The sequence below is a fragment of the Rhipicephalus microplus genome, chromosome 3 (genome assembly GCF_043290135.1).
Source record: "Rhipicephalus microplus isolate Deutch F79 chromosome 3, USDA_Rmic, whole genome shotgun sequence".
Classification (NCBI taxonomy): Eukaryota; Metazoa; Arthropoda; class Arachnida; order Ixodida; family Ixodidae; genus Rhipicephalus; species Rhipicephalus microplus.
In genome coordinates this window covers 220,383,931-220,398,344 of record NC_134702.1, presented here as the reverse complement: position 1 = coordinate 220,398,344, position 14,414 = coordinate 220,383,931, and the positions used below count along the sequence as shown (strand labels likewise).

The 14,414-nt window shown below is 44.9% G+C and overlaps 1 protein-coding gene across 1 annotated transcript in view; it reads right to left on the bottom strand.

The window, feature by feature from the left end:
* The window catches only part of LOC142803141 (uncharacterized), a 52,998-nt gene that overhangs the window by 23,304 nt on the left and 15,280 nt on the right, over positions 1-14,414 (bottom strand). The window contains exon 2 of the mRNA XM_075888243.1: positions 1,254-1,450. Coding sequence (XP_075744358.1) covers positions 1,254-1,450 — 197 coding nt within the window. The remainder of the gene's footprint in view (positions 1-1,253; positions 1,451-14,414) is intronic.

Genomic DNA, 14,414 nt, shown 5'->3' with positions numbered 1-14,414 from the left:
TAATTTAGGTGCCACCACAGTTCGGAAAAACTTGTGGAGCTCTATCAGACTGGCTCATGATAGATTTTGAGCTTTGATATCACTTGGACTCAGACTCAAATATTTTTCTGAACCGGACTCACCCAGACTCACACTCTCGAAAATTTCTTCAACCGAACTGACTTGGACTCAACCTCACTAAACATTACGAATGCAGACTCACTGAGACTCACAGTTGAATCTGAGTCTGACTGAGTTGAATGAGTTGACTCACGTGTCTGGTAGCCTAGAATGAGCTTCATCAACCGTGACGTCAATGCTCTTTAACATCAAAATCTCATGTAATAGGTGCTCTTCTTAATGTCATTGGACAGTATCTTAGAAAGCTATTCCTGAGTGCTTTCGAATCAGTAAGGTACTGTCTCTTAGAAAAGATGACAGAATAGGGTATAATCATCAAGAAATTCCCTGGAAGAGTTGGTGGGGGAGGGGCGAAGGTCAAGGCAACTTCCTACGTAACTCACACCTACAATTAATAAATATTGAAATGGTGTATACACTAAACTCTTTTGGAATGTGTGTGAGTAGTTGTGAGTATAAACGGGAATCCAGGTAAAGTTGACAGTAATGCTAAAATTGACTAGATATGGGCTGTGCCATGTCGTGCGCAGATTACCGGTAATGAGCTCACTGTTGAGCTTGCCTGCGGTAATAATATTGCCACGTTCCATTTCCCGAGCTTTGTGATCGTCCCAAAACACTACAAAATTTTCAGCGCAAACCGCACCTGCAGTTTTTGAGAAGCTTCCGGACTGTAGTAGATCATTTCGATACAATCACGCCTACTCTGCGAACTGTACAGATTATTCTGGAACCTACGCCACCGCCAGCGATAACGCTAGAACATTCGACAGCAAGAGTATAAATGCCGACGCGCTTCGCCGCTTGTCAGTAGTTGATCGACGGCCGACGCTCCGTTCACTGCTATCTGTGCAAGACCGCTACTGTAATCGAACTTTCCGTTTACTGGGCACAGGTTTGCCCAAAAAACAGTTAAATGCCAGCATAAAGTCTCCTGTCTTCGGCCACGTCACGACTCCGTGACAATATCCGGGCGCCAGTGGTTCTCTGGTCATGCCCACGCATAGCCGACGAGGCAGACAGTTTTCCAAGAGAACTTTTAATTACAGCCCTACAAGACCAGTGGACATAGCACGTTGAATATGTCACCGCGAGATCGTGCTGAATGTCAAACTTTTGAAAGCAAAACTTGCCTTGGTGTCGCCATTGGAGCCACTCGCCATGTAGGCACTTGCCTGTGCGTCGTCGTCACGTGCACGGAACGCGTCAACTGCTTCGACGGCGGCTGCGGCGGCTCCCGGAAACGCACCTTGGAGGTGAGGCTGGCCGCCAAAAGATCGCGTGCCACCCGATGCACTCAACTGCCGACGCTTGAGATGTCGTGCCGGAGCTGCAAATGAAATTACAACAGGTATGAATATTTGTTTTCACATATAAATGAACACGTTGCAAACTGTTGTCAAACCTATGTTCAAAGACTAATTGGAGGTCTCACAGACAAACCTAAAGAAATCCTCAAGAAGAAAAGTAAGCAAATCAGTAAAGTTTAACTTCCCCAAGTCTTCCCCAACTGGTCCAGCATGTAGCGTTTTATACCATAAACTAATACCAATAAGACAACACAAAGAAGCGACAGTTAATCAAGTAAGTAATATGAAGCAGTTTGTATTGGACAAAAGTAGCGATAATGTTTGTTTTGTTGTCGTTTGGTTCTAGTAACATAACCACACGTTTTTGACGGTAGACTTCAGTGAATATGGACCTAACAGAGTTATGTCATCCAGAATTACGGAGAAGTAAAAGCGGAGCTACTGCGAATATAAAGCTTGTGTAGTGTAAATCTAGCACGATGAGCTCAATATGGCAGGTACTTATTTTTATAGGATCAGTTGAAAGCCATGTTGTATGTTATATCTGTTACAGAAAATAGGTACATAAACACGTTAGTCATTACTCCAACAAAAAGGGAACGCGTTACCACCCTACGTAACCAACAAATAAAAGGTAACGCGTTACCGTTGTCGAAAGAATGTAACGCGCGTTATCTATACCATTACCACACAATCATGAAAATTCAACGGTGTTTCTTTGTTACAGAAACTCACAATCAAAATGTATTTATTTCTCAAATTTATGTTTTACATAAAACGCCCAGCCAAAAAGAAGGAATATATTTATTATGTTCATTTACCGAGTATTCGCTGTACAAATGAGCGGGCCATTAGCAATGTTATGGTGACTTATAGAGTTCCTTGTAAGGTTACATGTTATAGCTTGTGGCTCTGCGACACATGGTGAAGCCCTTTTCAGCATGCGACATTATATATAATATGAGGTGTATTGATCCACGCTAGCCACAAAGAAAACATCACTGAATCTGCAAGACATTTACAGAAATCGGCCATTTCAAGGCCTGAAAGGCAGCGTCAGTGGAGATCGTCAAAATCGAAAGTGGTGTTCCGCGTCAAGCCAGTATAAAAGATCGCGGAGGCCTGTACTTGCGGTTTTCCCCTTTATTTTACATTAACACGTTTGTGACACCAGATGACCTTTGGTGCACTCTTGCCTCACTTCTGGCGTGTCGTTTCGGCCACCAAATTTTATGGCGCTTGCCTCGTTGACGCCAGCGCATAAGCGCGCACAAACCACACAGAAAAAAGGCTCATTCTAATGGCGCATTTAACAAATGTTTTATGATTTAGTAATAGAAAATAAGTTTCCCTATACAGTTGCCAAACATATATAGTAAAAATTTGCGGGCGTTTATTTGAGGATGTTGCGAATTATCCCGCCTCGCTGGCTCAAAGTTCAATAACCAAAAATGTAGCTGCCGTTGCAGAGAAAGAAACGCAAAACTTATTTTAATAACAAAGTTCATAATTCTTATCGACTTTGTAGCAACTGTTTTGTATCAAGTATAACTAAATATCCCACATTTAAACATTTTTCGAAAATAGTTTTTTTTATCTAACAGTTTCAATAAATGTACTTTCACTCTTTGTTGTGCACACATTTCGTACACAAGATATCGTATTTTAGCAGTGATATTTGTGCGTTATTATGTTATGATTCAACTTTCAAGATTCAACGGCGATGAAGTTAACACCACGGTGTTCAATGTGTACGGATATTTCTTGCATCGTAAATTACTCATTTAAAAAAGAAACTTAGTTGTTTTTCAGCCCACTCTACCGCAACACCTGTTTATGAATATTCCATCACAAGCTTCTTCTTCCTCTTCCTAATATTTTTATGCATGAAAGATTGAACTGTCAACGAAATCTGAAATATAAGTGTTTGGATTCGTCCCGATTTCCTGTTGAATGACCCGTCGGAAAAAGTGGCGTAGCCACCGAGTAGCACACCGAACCCATGCCCTCCCCGCCGCCCAAAAATTTATTTTCATCATAGCGTACATAGCGCGAAATTACCGTTTTCCTTCCCGACCACCACTTAAGCTCGAAGAGGTGCTCCCCTAAAACAAAAAACACACACACAAGCACACAAACTCTGCCTAAGCTCCTGGTTTTGGAAAACCATGGTTAAGAGACTCACGGTTGTTATGCCTGTCGTGTAGCTGTTGTTACCCGTAGTGTTCATGTGACAGCGGAGTTAAGGTTCTTCAGTTGAAACAGAGGGTATCGAGAGACTGAGCCAGTCAAGGCGGTGAGAAAAAAATTCTTCACACAAAAATTGACGTTTTGCGCCTCGCTCACATTCTTTTTACAGGTTTTTCTTTCTGTCTTGCTTGACACCTAATGTCCATCATGTGCACAGTTCCATTTAGGCAGGTACTCCATCGGCAGTGTACCTGTAAACCGATCAAGTTACCGGCTGTCTTATGAATAGATGAGAATTCCACAAAAGGCCTCTTATATATTGAGCTCTATATCTGCACTGCTGAACTTGTCAAATTTGACGCGATGGTTGTTCACCACGCTGTGCTCAGCCAGTGTACTCCTTTGTCACTCGAACTTGTGGACATAGGCTTTATGTTGGCGCAGGTTCTCGAACAGTTTCTATGCGTCCCACACCTACGAAGGGTGACAATCACGTGGTGTGGAGTAAACTAGTCCATGCGTTTCCCTTCGGGCAATCCATTTTTTGCACACGCGAAGACACAGTGGTCAGCATTCCACCGGCTTCAATCCATTTCCATGGAAAGCATCTTCCTACAGTTTGTCATGGCAGATTTCGTGGCTTTTTTCGAACTTTGAGGCGCAATCACCCAAAGCTCCCCACACAAATTCAGTGCGTTTCAGGAATTCTTCTCCGCAATTTTTATCCGAATTCTTATCTTACACACAGAAGTGATTCCACCCTCATTTTCTTTGTCAAAGACTGCAGACAGACAGCTGTCCGACGAAGGCCTTCACCTGATCGCAGCGCTCGCATGCGTATGAGGCGAAAGGCTGAGGGCCCTTGTAGTGAACCGCTTTGTGAGTGTAGTTACTTTCTTTCTTCTTTACTGTAACTACCCTTCCCCCCTACTTTTATTCAAACTGAGCCGATGAAGGTATGAATATATAAATAATTAAAAGCAAATAAAAATTTAACACTTGATTCAGCTTAGTAAAAAAGTAGGATGCAATAACTGTTCAAAACTCTGGGCTGCAGCATGTCTCATATTGACATTGTGTTTTTCTGAGTGTAAAGCTCCTGAAAGTATTATTATTGGAACAGGGTTAATTAAAGAGCTCATGTCACAGAAACTTCGAAGGCGGCGTTCTTCTGTGCATTGGTATCAGTGCCATCGGTTGTTACAGAATAGTCGATTTATACAGAATTAAAGAAACAAATATACTGGTTCCAGCGTGAATTGAACCGAGGTCGTTCAGGTCGTTTACCGCTAAGCCCCGCCTGTGTTAGGAATGGCTCAGTTCACACTCTGGGCAGAACTGTGGAACTCCACCAGGCTTACACCACCTGAAATACGCAACGAGTAGGTGGTTTAATCAGCTACCTATTGCAAAGCGCTCAGACACAATTAATAAGGACCAACAGCATTCATAAAGTATGCAGCTATTGGCTGTTAACCCTAGTGGGTACTTCGCCGATGCAAACTTTAGTGTATTCCGGTAGCATTTGACACTTGGTAACTGCATTTTCTTTAAGGCGGTTTCACATGCCGCGATCGCAGCGAAAAAAATCGTTCCGTTCACTCCAATCGCTTCGATCGCTCTGTTCGCAACCGTCGCTAATAGCGGTTTCAATTCACATGGACCGCGAACGGTTCGCGATTTTGGCTCCGCGACTGGAGCGGCAAGTTCTTGCCACCACTCAATGTGACAGGCACGAATGTAATGTAATAACATGTGCATTATGATATGATGAAGTTACCGTGAACTCTAACAAAGGGCCCGCTTGTGTCGTTATTTAGGAACACTTTTCAGTCTGAATTCAATTAAAAATGCGCAACATCGGCCATTACCAAAGCAAACATGTCGACTCTATTTCGACGGCTACGCCTGACCAGCCCTCTCTCGACGGGTCCCGACTAAAAATCACTGCCACCGCTGCGATCAGAGCGAAAATTTCCAACATGTTGGAAGCTCGCCACGGACCACTGCGGCAGGAGCGAACTGCTTTTTTTTTCGCTGCGAACGAATTCGCAGCCTGAAAATCGCTACTTTTTGTGTAATGTGAAATGGCCTTTAGGCACGCATTACAGGAGAGTGTCAAACAAGCAGTGTTACGCGTGAAGGCGTTCTTTTCCACGCAGCACGGCTTGAGATGTCCACTGAGAATCGAAGCCTGGCAAGGGAACAAGACGATGATGCTAACGAGGCCACCTCGCGCCATCACATTTGGCATCTAAATCTAAAAATCGAGCGTGCGCACGACTTGTTGTAAAGCAGGGGCGTAGCCGAGGGCGTGGGTGTCACCACCCCCTTTCTCTAAAAACTTTACATGCACAACAAAACATAAAGTAGGGTTCAACGCCTCACCCATAAAAAAATCTTGACTACGCTCCTGGTGTGAAGCATCAAACACCCCAAAAACCACGCTTCTCAGTATGTCGTGCAGTAAAAGAAGCCTAACCGTGAAGTGAAGGCACAATTCATCGAAAGAAAACACCGCCTAAATAGTGACTAATATAATACGCTTTCAGCATTTCTTTGAAATATGTAGCTACCTTAATATTGGTGGTCATCAAGAATCGCTGAGAACTAGTGACACGGGAAACTTTGGCGGCCGTGTAAATGGCCAGGCTGTGCAGCGTAAGCGTGAGCAGGCCTTCAAATATTCTGTCAGTAAGAAAACTCATTATCTGGCACATGGTGCACGTGGAATCTTCTTGGTTTGCTACGATAATGCATATAAGAAAAATCGTGGCAAAATTTCGCCGTCAGGCCATGCCCCTATCGTCGCTTGATGACAATGACAATGATCAAAAAGTGCATTCCTGACCTTGTATTTTCTTTCTACCATCACTGCATAGCCCTTGCAAGGTACCCACTATACGTCATCGCGATGACGATGAAGGAACCACTGTGCCACCATGTAAATCATCATTCTGCTGGCAAGCGAGGAAGCCGCAATACATATGTAAGGCATTGGTAAACTTCGTGATGTGGCTGATGACTATTAAAAGCAAGTTTGTTTCAAACAACACATTATTTCTCTGCCATGGATGAAAACAAACGCGTACATGATGTCACCCTCGAAGCTGGAGCGGCACGGCGAGCTTCTGCTGCTTCTGTCATCTGCACAGGAAAAGTAGAGCAGCGGACCACGTTGGATCTCAAGCTACTAATGACCAGCCAGAGCCGCAATGACGACATGCTGTGATGCAACTTCCAAATAAAATCACTCTAATGACAATGTACCTGGCCCCTAATCTCCCCAAAGAGAGCCTAGCAAAATACATCAATTTAGATGTTAGACTATGATACTAACTATAAGAACGACTCCTTCATACTGGCTCATGAATGTGATGTAGATATCAAAAAGAACGACTGGCTTTTGCAGCATATAACATGAAGACGTGCTCCGAGATGCATTTCATACCTGTATGAACAACCAAGAACAACTGGTGAGACGTGTACAGACCTCGTCATTGCAAAATGCAGACAACGTACCATTCAAGAACCCTTAGATTTTCACACCACTGGTTATGAGACAGTCTTAATGAGAAGAAAAGCGAAGGGAAAGCGCGTGGACTGGTTCACTTCATACCCCGTACTAATTTTCACGCTTCGAACAAAGGGAAAGAAAGAACTTATTCGAAAGCCTCTGGCAACATAAAACCAACGTCTGCAAGGTCGAGTGACAAAAGAGTACACTCGCTGAGCACAGCGTGGTGAACGACAACCACATCTATTGAACTATTTTGGCATGGCAGTCTTTGAGCCCAATTTATAAGTGGCTTTTTGTGGAATTCTCGCCTATCTAGGAGACAGCCGGTAACTTGATCGGTTTACAGTAGGGACACTAGTGGGGCCTGCCTAATAGAATTTTGCATATCATGGACATTATATTGGGTGCACGTGACCCCATGGCAGAGATAAAACTTCTAAAAAGAGTGCAAGTGAGGCGCAAAATATTGATTTTTCTGTTGTGAAGAAAAACATCGCTTTTTCATTTTCTCTCGGTGCTTTGGTTAGCTCGGATTCTCGGTACCCTCTGTTTGAACTAAAGCTCATCAATACCGCTCTCACACGAACACTATTGCTAACAGATACGGAAAGATACACGGCAGACATTAGCATTATTAGACTCCTAACCCAGGTTATTGCAAAGAAGGGGTTTAGGCAGAACGTTTTTTTTTTCTGAAACGGGGGGAAGGCAGCTTTTTGACCTGGAGTGACAGCCGAGCAGACAAGTGTGCCATAGCGACCAAAAATTCGTAGAGCTAATGAGCCACCCCATGGCCCTGGCCACGCCACTGTCGCCAATAGGTTATTCCGTGAGAGATTGACACAAATACAAGAAACGATAGGCTAGATTCAAATATTTCGTATTTCATGCATAGAGTACTCAGGAGCCCGAAAAGAAGCGCAGCTTCCTTTTCAACTGCATATATACGAGGCAAAAATATACAACCTATTCAACAAGGAGCGCGTACTTGCATCAACAGTGACTCAGGAAGTTCATAATGATGTAACGTAGAAATATTGCCATTACAAAGAAGACATCTTTTGCATAAAGTATATGCACAATGAAGAGCTCAATATACAATATTCGGAACTTGTAGGGCAAAAAAAAAACATTTTTTGAGAAATGCCCAAGTATTGGTGACTGTATTATACTTGCTACCAAGTAGTTTGTACAATTGTAATAAAACAAATCCCGTTTTTTTTTGAAAACAAGTTTTACTTATTTCTGCAACGGCAGCTACGTTTTAAAGTAGTGATTTTTTGAGTTAGCGAGGCTGTTCTTTAACACGCTCACATAAACGCTTGCACATTTTTGCGTTATTTATGGAGGCTAAAGTGAGTGGGAAATGTTCATACACAAATGCGTTTTTCCGTGACTGCAATAGTCTTTCTTCTGCGCGTTATCACAGTAGTCCTTTTTTTTTCTTCAGGCACGCGTGATAAGTTTCGGTGGCCCGAATGAGACAACAAGAGTGCACCAAGAATGTTGGCTGTCACAAACGTGCCAAAATCTCTCTCCTGAACCCCCCCGAATAGCCCCGTATCTGCATTTATTCTGAAAATGTCGTCGAAAGACGATAGTCTTGCGTGTGGAGAGCGTGAACAAAACATTTATTTGATGTTCTGCTCGAGAAAATCGGCGAATGATATTCTGGAGGCGCTGCGTTAGAGTGCCTCGAGCGTGCAGCGGAGGCGAAAGAGCGCATCACGTGACGTCACACGTGAGACATGACTGCCATCTGTCAGTTTTTTTTTTCAGAAACAAAGCGCGTGGCTCTGAGACGGGTGTGTGCGCCCGCCTCAGAGGTGATAAGGTGTAGAACGCAAGGCGACGGGTAGGTGCCACCACCATCTCGTTTTAGCAAAGCGTTGGAAACACTCGCCTTTCCGTGCAAGCGTTGGATGGTCAGCGCAGCGTGATGAGCACTACGGTTCTTAGTATTACTTATGTATGCCTTTTCTAGTAAAAGACGAACATGCAGAATATATACGTGTGTTTATGGTGCCTCAGATATGCGCAATAATTGTTTTTTAATTGACAATTGCACACGTGTGAACGCCGATTCTTGAACAACATTGCTGATCGCTGCGGATTGGGTTGGCCGTTCGGGGTATCGGCTGGTGCTGTTTGGAGTACCCAGTTCGCGGTTACGGTGGACGAACAGACAAATGGACAGACAGGCAGACCAAAGTTTTTGCGTCGAAGGTCCCCAAGAAAGACTACCGTCTTTAAAACAACCGAACAATGAAGGGCTCCGAGATGACTTACTGGCACGCGGCTAAGGTGGCACGCAATTCAGGGGGCTACTTTCTATTTCGACGATCTCGACAGCAGGGGGTCTTCAGACTCTGAAAAAGCTGATTAGAGCAAATTTCTTGACAATTATGTGATGATTTCCTTGTGTCTATCGTTGATGATAGAATATAATACTCTGATTGATATATGGGGTTTAACGTCCCAAAACCACCATATAATTATGAGAGACGCCGTAGTGGAGGGCTCCGGAAATTTCGACCACCTGGGGTTCTTTAACGTGCACCCAAATCTGAGCACACGGTCCTACAACATTTCCGCCTCCACCGGGAGAATATAATACTCTGTACTAAGTCCTTTGAACAGCCCCGCCGCGGTGGTTTAATGGCTAAGGTACCCGGCTGCTGAACCGCAGGTCGCGGGATCAAATCCCGGCTGTGGCAGCTGCATTTCCGATGGAGGCGGAAATGTTGTAGGCCCGTGTACTCAGATTTGGGTGCACGTTAAAGAACCCCAGGTGGTCGAAGTTTCCGAAGCCCTCCCCTACGGCGTCTCTGATAATCATATGGTGGTTTTGGAACGTTAAACCGCACATAATAATCAAATCAATCAATGTCCTTCGAAAAAAATGGCTTCACCATGTGCCACAGAGTCACAAGCCACCACATGTAGCAATTAACACTAGGCTTCTATATCAATGCAAAGATCTGCCGCATTTGTACAAATGATACTTGTTTATTGAGCATATTGATTATAATTCTCTTTCAGTTTAGACGTTTTATGTGAAATATAAACTTCAGATGTAAAAAATTCTAAAAGTTAGTTACTGTCACAGACACATTTAAAAAATTTGTGATTGTGTGGTAATGGCAAAAGTAAGGTTTTTTATTTGTTCTCGGTAAAGGTAACGGTAACGTGTTACCTTTTTTTGTGGGTAACGAAGGCCGGTAACGCGGTCCCTTTTTTTGTGGAGTAGCTAAGAACAGATATGGTTACTTTTTTCGATGACGAATACAACACTGCTTCTATCGGTACGCATCGTGGTGCTCTTGTTCCTATACCGTGTTTGATTGCTGACCCACAGGTAACGGGTTCAAATCCCGGCTCTCGGTGGCTGCATTTTCAATGTAGGCAAAATGTTCGAGGCCCGTCTACTTAAATTTAGGTGTACGTTGAAGAACCCTAAGTGATAGACATTTCCGACGCCTGCCATATGGCGTTATCTATAATAATATCATGGTTTTGTAACGTGAAACCTTACATAATAATATGTATATAGAAAACTTCTGAACACGTGTCATCGGCACCGCAAGTGCTCCTGCTATCTGTTTTCCGGTCTCAGATCAGAGGCATAGCCAGTGGGTGACACATCAGGCATGTGCCCCCTACCCCTCCCCCTACAATTTTTTTTTCGCCATAGCATGGAGAGTGAAAAATGGCCATTTTCAGAGGTGCACATCCTAAAATCAAGGTGGTGCACCCCACTTGTCCTCCGAAAAACAATTCAGGCTACGTGCCTGGCTCAGATGCGTGTCATAAAAGCCTTGAGCTCAAAGCAATGAAACAGGTGATTCCGCATGCATATTTTATCATTCTGCGTGTTCTGCCTTTTTTTATTTTTGTACGGTTCCATATTTCAGTTAGGGCATAGAACAAATAAGGAAAACGCGTTATTCGTTTTCTGCCCTCAGAGTTGCTTTTCTGCATAGTGGCAGGCATATTGAGATGGTTCTAGACAGCGGCGTACCAACTCTGTCGCGAGTGGGGGGGGGGGGGGGCAAGCCTTCCTCAGTCCTCACTAGTAAGCAGGATATATATATATATATATATATATATATATATATATATATATATATATATATATATATATATATATATATATATATATATATATATATTGGAAGAGTGCTTCACGATCTCTTCTTCGACCTCTCTCCTTTCAAAGCCAGCTCCTGGAGTTCCGTTCGATACGTCGCTTACGCCAGCAGAGCACCATGGTGCAAGAGCAAGCCCAACCAAACCACCCGCCAGCCCAACCACCCGCCGCCAACACAAGCCCGGTCAACAGTCCCCCTCGGGAGCCGCCAATCTTCTCAGGTCTGCCTGGTGAAGATGTCGAAGACTGGCTCGACAACTATGACCACGTAGGTGTCTATAAGAACTGGAACGAGGCATCGAATTTAGCACGCGCCCAATTTTACGTATCTCAGGATGCTAAGACAAGGTTCCTTAATCATGAGAGCGACTTCCGCAATTGGGCTTCGTTCAAAGATCAGCTCCGACGTATTTTTGGCACACCGATCATCCGTTCAGAAGTTGCTCGGAAGAAACTGGCAGAACGCGTTCAACATTGCGGTGAGTCCTATACTTCTAATATTGAGGACGTGCTTGCACTTTGCCGTCGTATCGACGAAACCATGCCCGAAGCTTATCGTGTCCGACACCTTCCCAGGGTATCGGACCTGCCGCTTTCAACGCCCTCGCCGCGCAAAACGCTTCGACGGTTTCCGACGTCATCTCTGTATGCCAGCGGCTTGATACCTTGCAGTCAATCCGCCTGCATCCCGACTTCTCTGAGAATGCTCTCGCAAACAGTATGGAGCTCCGATCCATCATTCGAGCCATAATTTGCGAGGAATACAAGCCTACAGTGTACCTACCTCCTTCTAGCAACGTTCCCACTCAACCTGTCTCTAGCGATCGGCGAGGCATTATTAAAAGAAATGTCAGCATTTCAAAGCACCCACCATGCTCCACCTTGCCACCAACCCACTTCGTACGAACAAATCGCTTCAATGCAACCCTTGCCGTCTCAAGTACCACCACCTGTGCCTGATCGCGACCACCTCGCCCCTCTAGTCGCCCGTCCACGGGACCCTACCTACCATTATCCCTGGCGAGCCCCACGGCCTATTTGCTACTACTGTGCAATTTAAGGACACATTTTCCGGTTCTGCCGACATCGTCAGCAAGATGAATGCCACTTTTTAACGTGACGACACCTGTGCTCAAGGTGACTACCATCAAGCCGACAGTCCTGCCAACCACCGATCCCCGTGTCCTGTGCACATTTCCAACACGACCAACAATACACGTGCCTCCCGACCACGCTCCCCTTCACCACTCCGACGCTCTGTTTCACCACTTCGACCTGTCTCTCAACTGTCTGCGCAGCGATCGGAGAACTGAACAATGCAGTTTTTGGAGGGAAAATTGAATCACGGCGAAATGACCCAAGTCCTCCTAAACGACCATCAAACATGTTATTGTTGACTGCGCAAGGTGTGCGGGTGTTGGCTTTGTTGGACACGGGAGCATCTATTTCAGTTATGCGTGCCCACTTGTGTTCTCGATTGCGGAAAGTGAATCATCCTACCTTGGATCATCCTTGATTGGGGCCAATGGAGCAAGAATTAGACCATCAGCGCAGTGTACAGCGCATGTCTTCATTGATAGTACTTGTTATCACATCCCCTTCGCTGTCTAAATTTCGTGTGCTCATGAACTAATTTTAGGTTGGGACTTTCTCTCATCAGCATCTGCATTGATTTCTTGCCGTCAACTTATAGTCCAGATGACCGAGACTGATCACTGCAGTGAACGCGTCGACGAGAAACCACAGCGTTTTTTTACAGCTTCTGATTCCATACTGTTCCCTGGTCAGGAGCAACTCATCACCATCACTTCTCCGAATATTGCCAATAGTGACGTCCTTATCACCCCTTCCAGCAACTGTCTAGCTCGCGGCGTCGTACTCCCCTCCAGCCTGGTGCGGTTCAAAGACAGTGCTGCGATAATCCTTGGCCTGTACCCTACCCCGCAGCCTATCCTCCTACCCCAAGGTTCTGCAGTGTCGTGTTATGTAGATACCCAACCGGTATCTTTGGTCTCTCTTAACGCCTAGACAGCTCATCCACAGCAGGGCAAGCCTGTTACTTCCTCCTCCTTTGCTGCTGGGATAAATCCTGACCTTTCTGCTTCTCAACGTGAGGCATTGCTAGATTTGCTAACGACACACCAGGCCTTCTTCGACGCCAATGTTTCGGCACTAGGACAGACCACTGTTGCTCATCATCACATCAACACTGAAGGTCAGAGACTGTTGTACGCCATCGTCCCTGCCGAGTTCCTTGGCCAAGCGCAAAATCATCGAGGAGAACGGGACCGATGTGCTAAAAAGAAACATCATTAGACCCTCTAACAGTTCTTGGTCATCACCTGTCGTGTTGGTAAAAGAGGAAGATAGATCGGTACGATTTTGTGTTGATTACCGCGCGCTCAACAAGATTACCCGAAAGGATGTATATTCGATGCCCCGTATAGATGATGCACTTGACTCATTGCAAGGCACGCAATACTTCTCCACCCTTGACCTTCGGTCCAGATATTGGCAAATTTTGATGGACGAAGCAGACAAAGAAATGACCGCCTTTTCTACGCCGGACGGTCTTTAGAAGTTTAACGTAATGCCAATCGGCTTTGTATTGCTCCCGTCACCTTCGAAACGATGATTGACACTGTTCTTCGTGGCCTCAAGTGGAAAACTTGTCCATGCTACCTTGAAGATATCGTCGTGTTTTCTTCCACTTTTCCGATGATCTGCAACGCCTAGATGAAGTTCTCAGATGTCTTTCCAATGCTGGACTTCAACTAAACGCAAAGAAGTGCCACTTCGGAAGGACAGCTATAAAAGTTCTGGGACATCTCGTTAGTAAAGATGGCATCCAGCCCGATCCGGACAAAATTTCCGCAGTCCTCAATTTTCCACGCCCCTTTCGTTCCAAGGAACAACGCAGTTTTCTTGGACTCGCATCGTACTTTCGCCAATTCATTCTCAACTTTGCCACTAATGCAGCTCCTCTCCACAAGCTTCTTGCTAGTACCAGTTCCTTCGATTGGAATGATCAATGCGAAGCCTCATTTCAAGAACTCAAGCATGTACTGACATCCCCACCAGTGCTTTGTTGTTTTGATGACAAGGCACCCACGTTATTACATAC